General features: G+C 43.5%; 1 protein-coding gene across 1 annotated transcript; it reads left to right on the top strand.

Annotated features, from left to right (window-relative positions):
- Positions 1 to 30: 30 nt before the first annotated feature.
- On the top strand, positions 31 to 817 carry LOC105461107 (the record flags this gene model as incomplete). Its single annotated transcript, XM_011707595.1, has 2 exons — positions 31 to 184; positions 475 to 817. Coding segments are annotated over 2 exons (348 nt in total), but the record flags the coding sequence as incomplete, so codon positions are not given.

Here is an 817-nt window from a genome sequence, read left to right on the forward strand (position 1 = left end):
ACATGTGTGAATATAAACTAATGATTTTAGACGTATGCCGATCCACCGGCCATCACCCCGGTGCAAAATCGTCCGAAGGATGACAAGGCTTTTGATAACACTGCTTTCGTAGATTACGAAGAACCACTGTCCATCAAGACTGAATATTATCAGCTCAACGACGTTCTGGAGCCGAATGAGTCCGGTAGTACAGCCTCGATCGATACAATAATGCGTTTTAGAAACAAAATCATTTTTCCTAAAATATATCTTTTCAACAAACATACGTAATATCCTTTTCTTTAAATTAACGTCACGCTAATTAAAAAATGTTTCATGTTGATTAGTTCGATTTTGCGAATATATGAATATGCATATAACGTTAGCTTTCATATGGAAGAAAAAGGATTCTGTCGCACGCAGAGCGCGCGCAGCCTTGAGAGTCATAATCTCATAATGTGATTTTAGAGATACTTACGAATCTTATGATTTTAGGAATACTTACGATCCAGAGAGGAACCCTTCGTCCGCGCGTGAGCTCCCCGACGAGAATCGAGCATCCGAACTTACCCCCGTTGAACCTCCATCCGCACAAGCGCGCGTCTCGCAAAGGTTCCGGCACGCAGCACACCTCGGACACGCTGCTGAGGAGCAGCATCACGTCGTCCACTTACATACCTACCATATAAAGCGTAACCCCCCTTTTCGTCACCCCCTTTTCTCCGCCGACAAGCCCGAGTTATGCCTATACATGCACCTTTTACATCCTCGTTAATATCATCGTTATACTCTAGTCATTGTAGGCACACACGCTGACCGCCAAGTAAAAAAAAAAAAA

This window comes from Wasmannia auropunctata, unplaced genomic scaffold (genome assembly GCF_000956235.1).
Source record: "Wasmannia auropunctata unplaced genomic scaffold, wasmannia.A_1.0 LD309105.1, whole genome shotgun sequence".
Classification (NCBI taxonomy): Eukaryota; Metazoa; Arthropoda; class Insecta; order Hymenoptera; family Formicidae; genus Wasmannia; species Wasmannia auropunctata.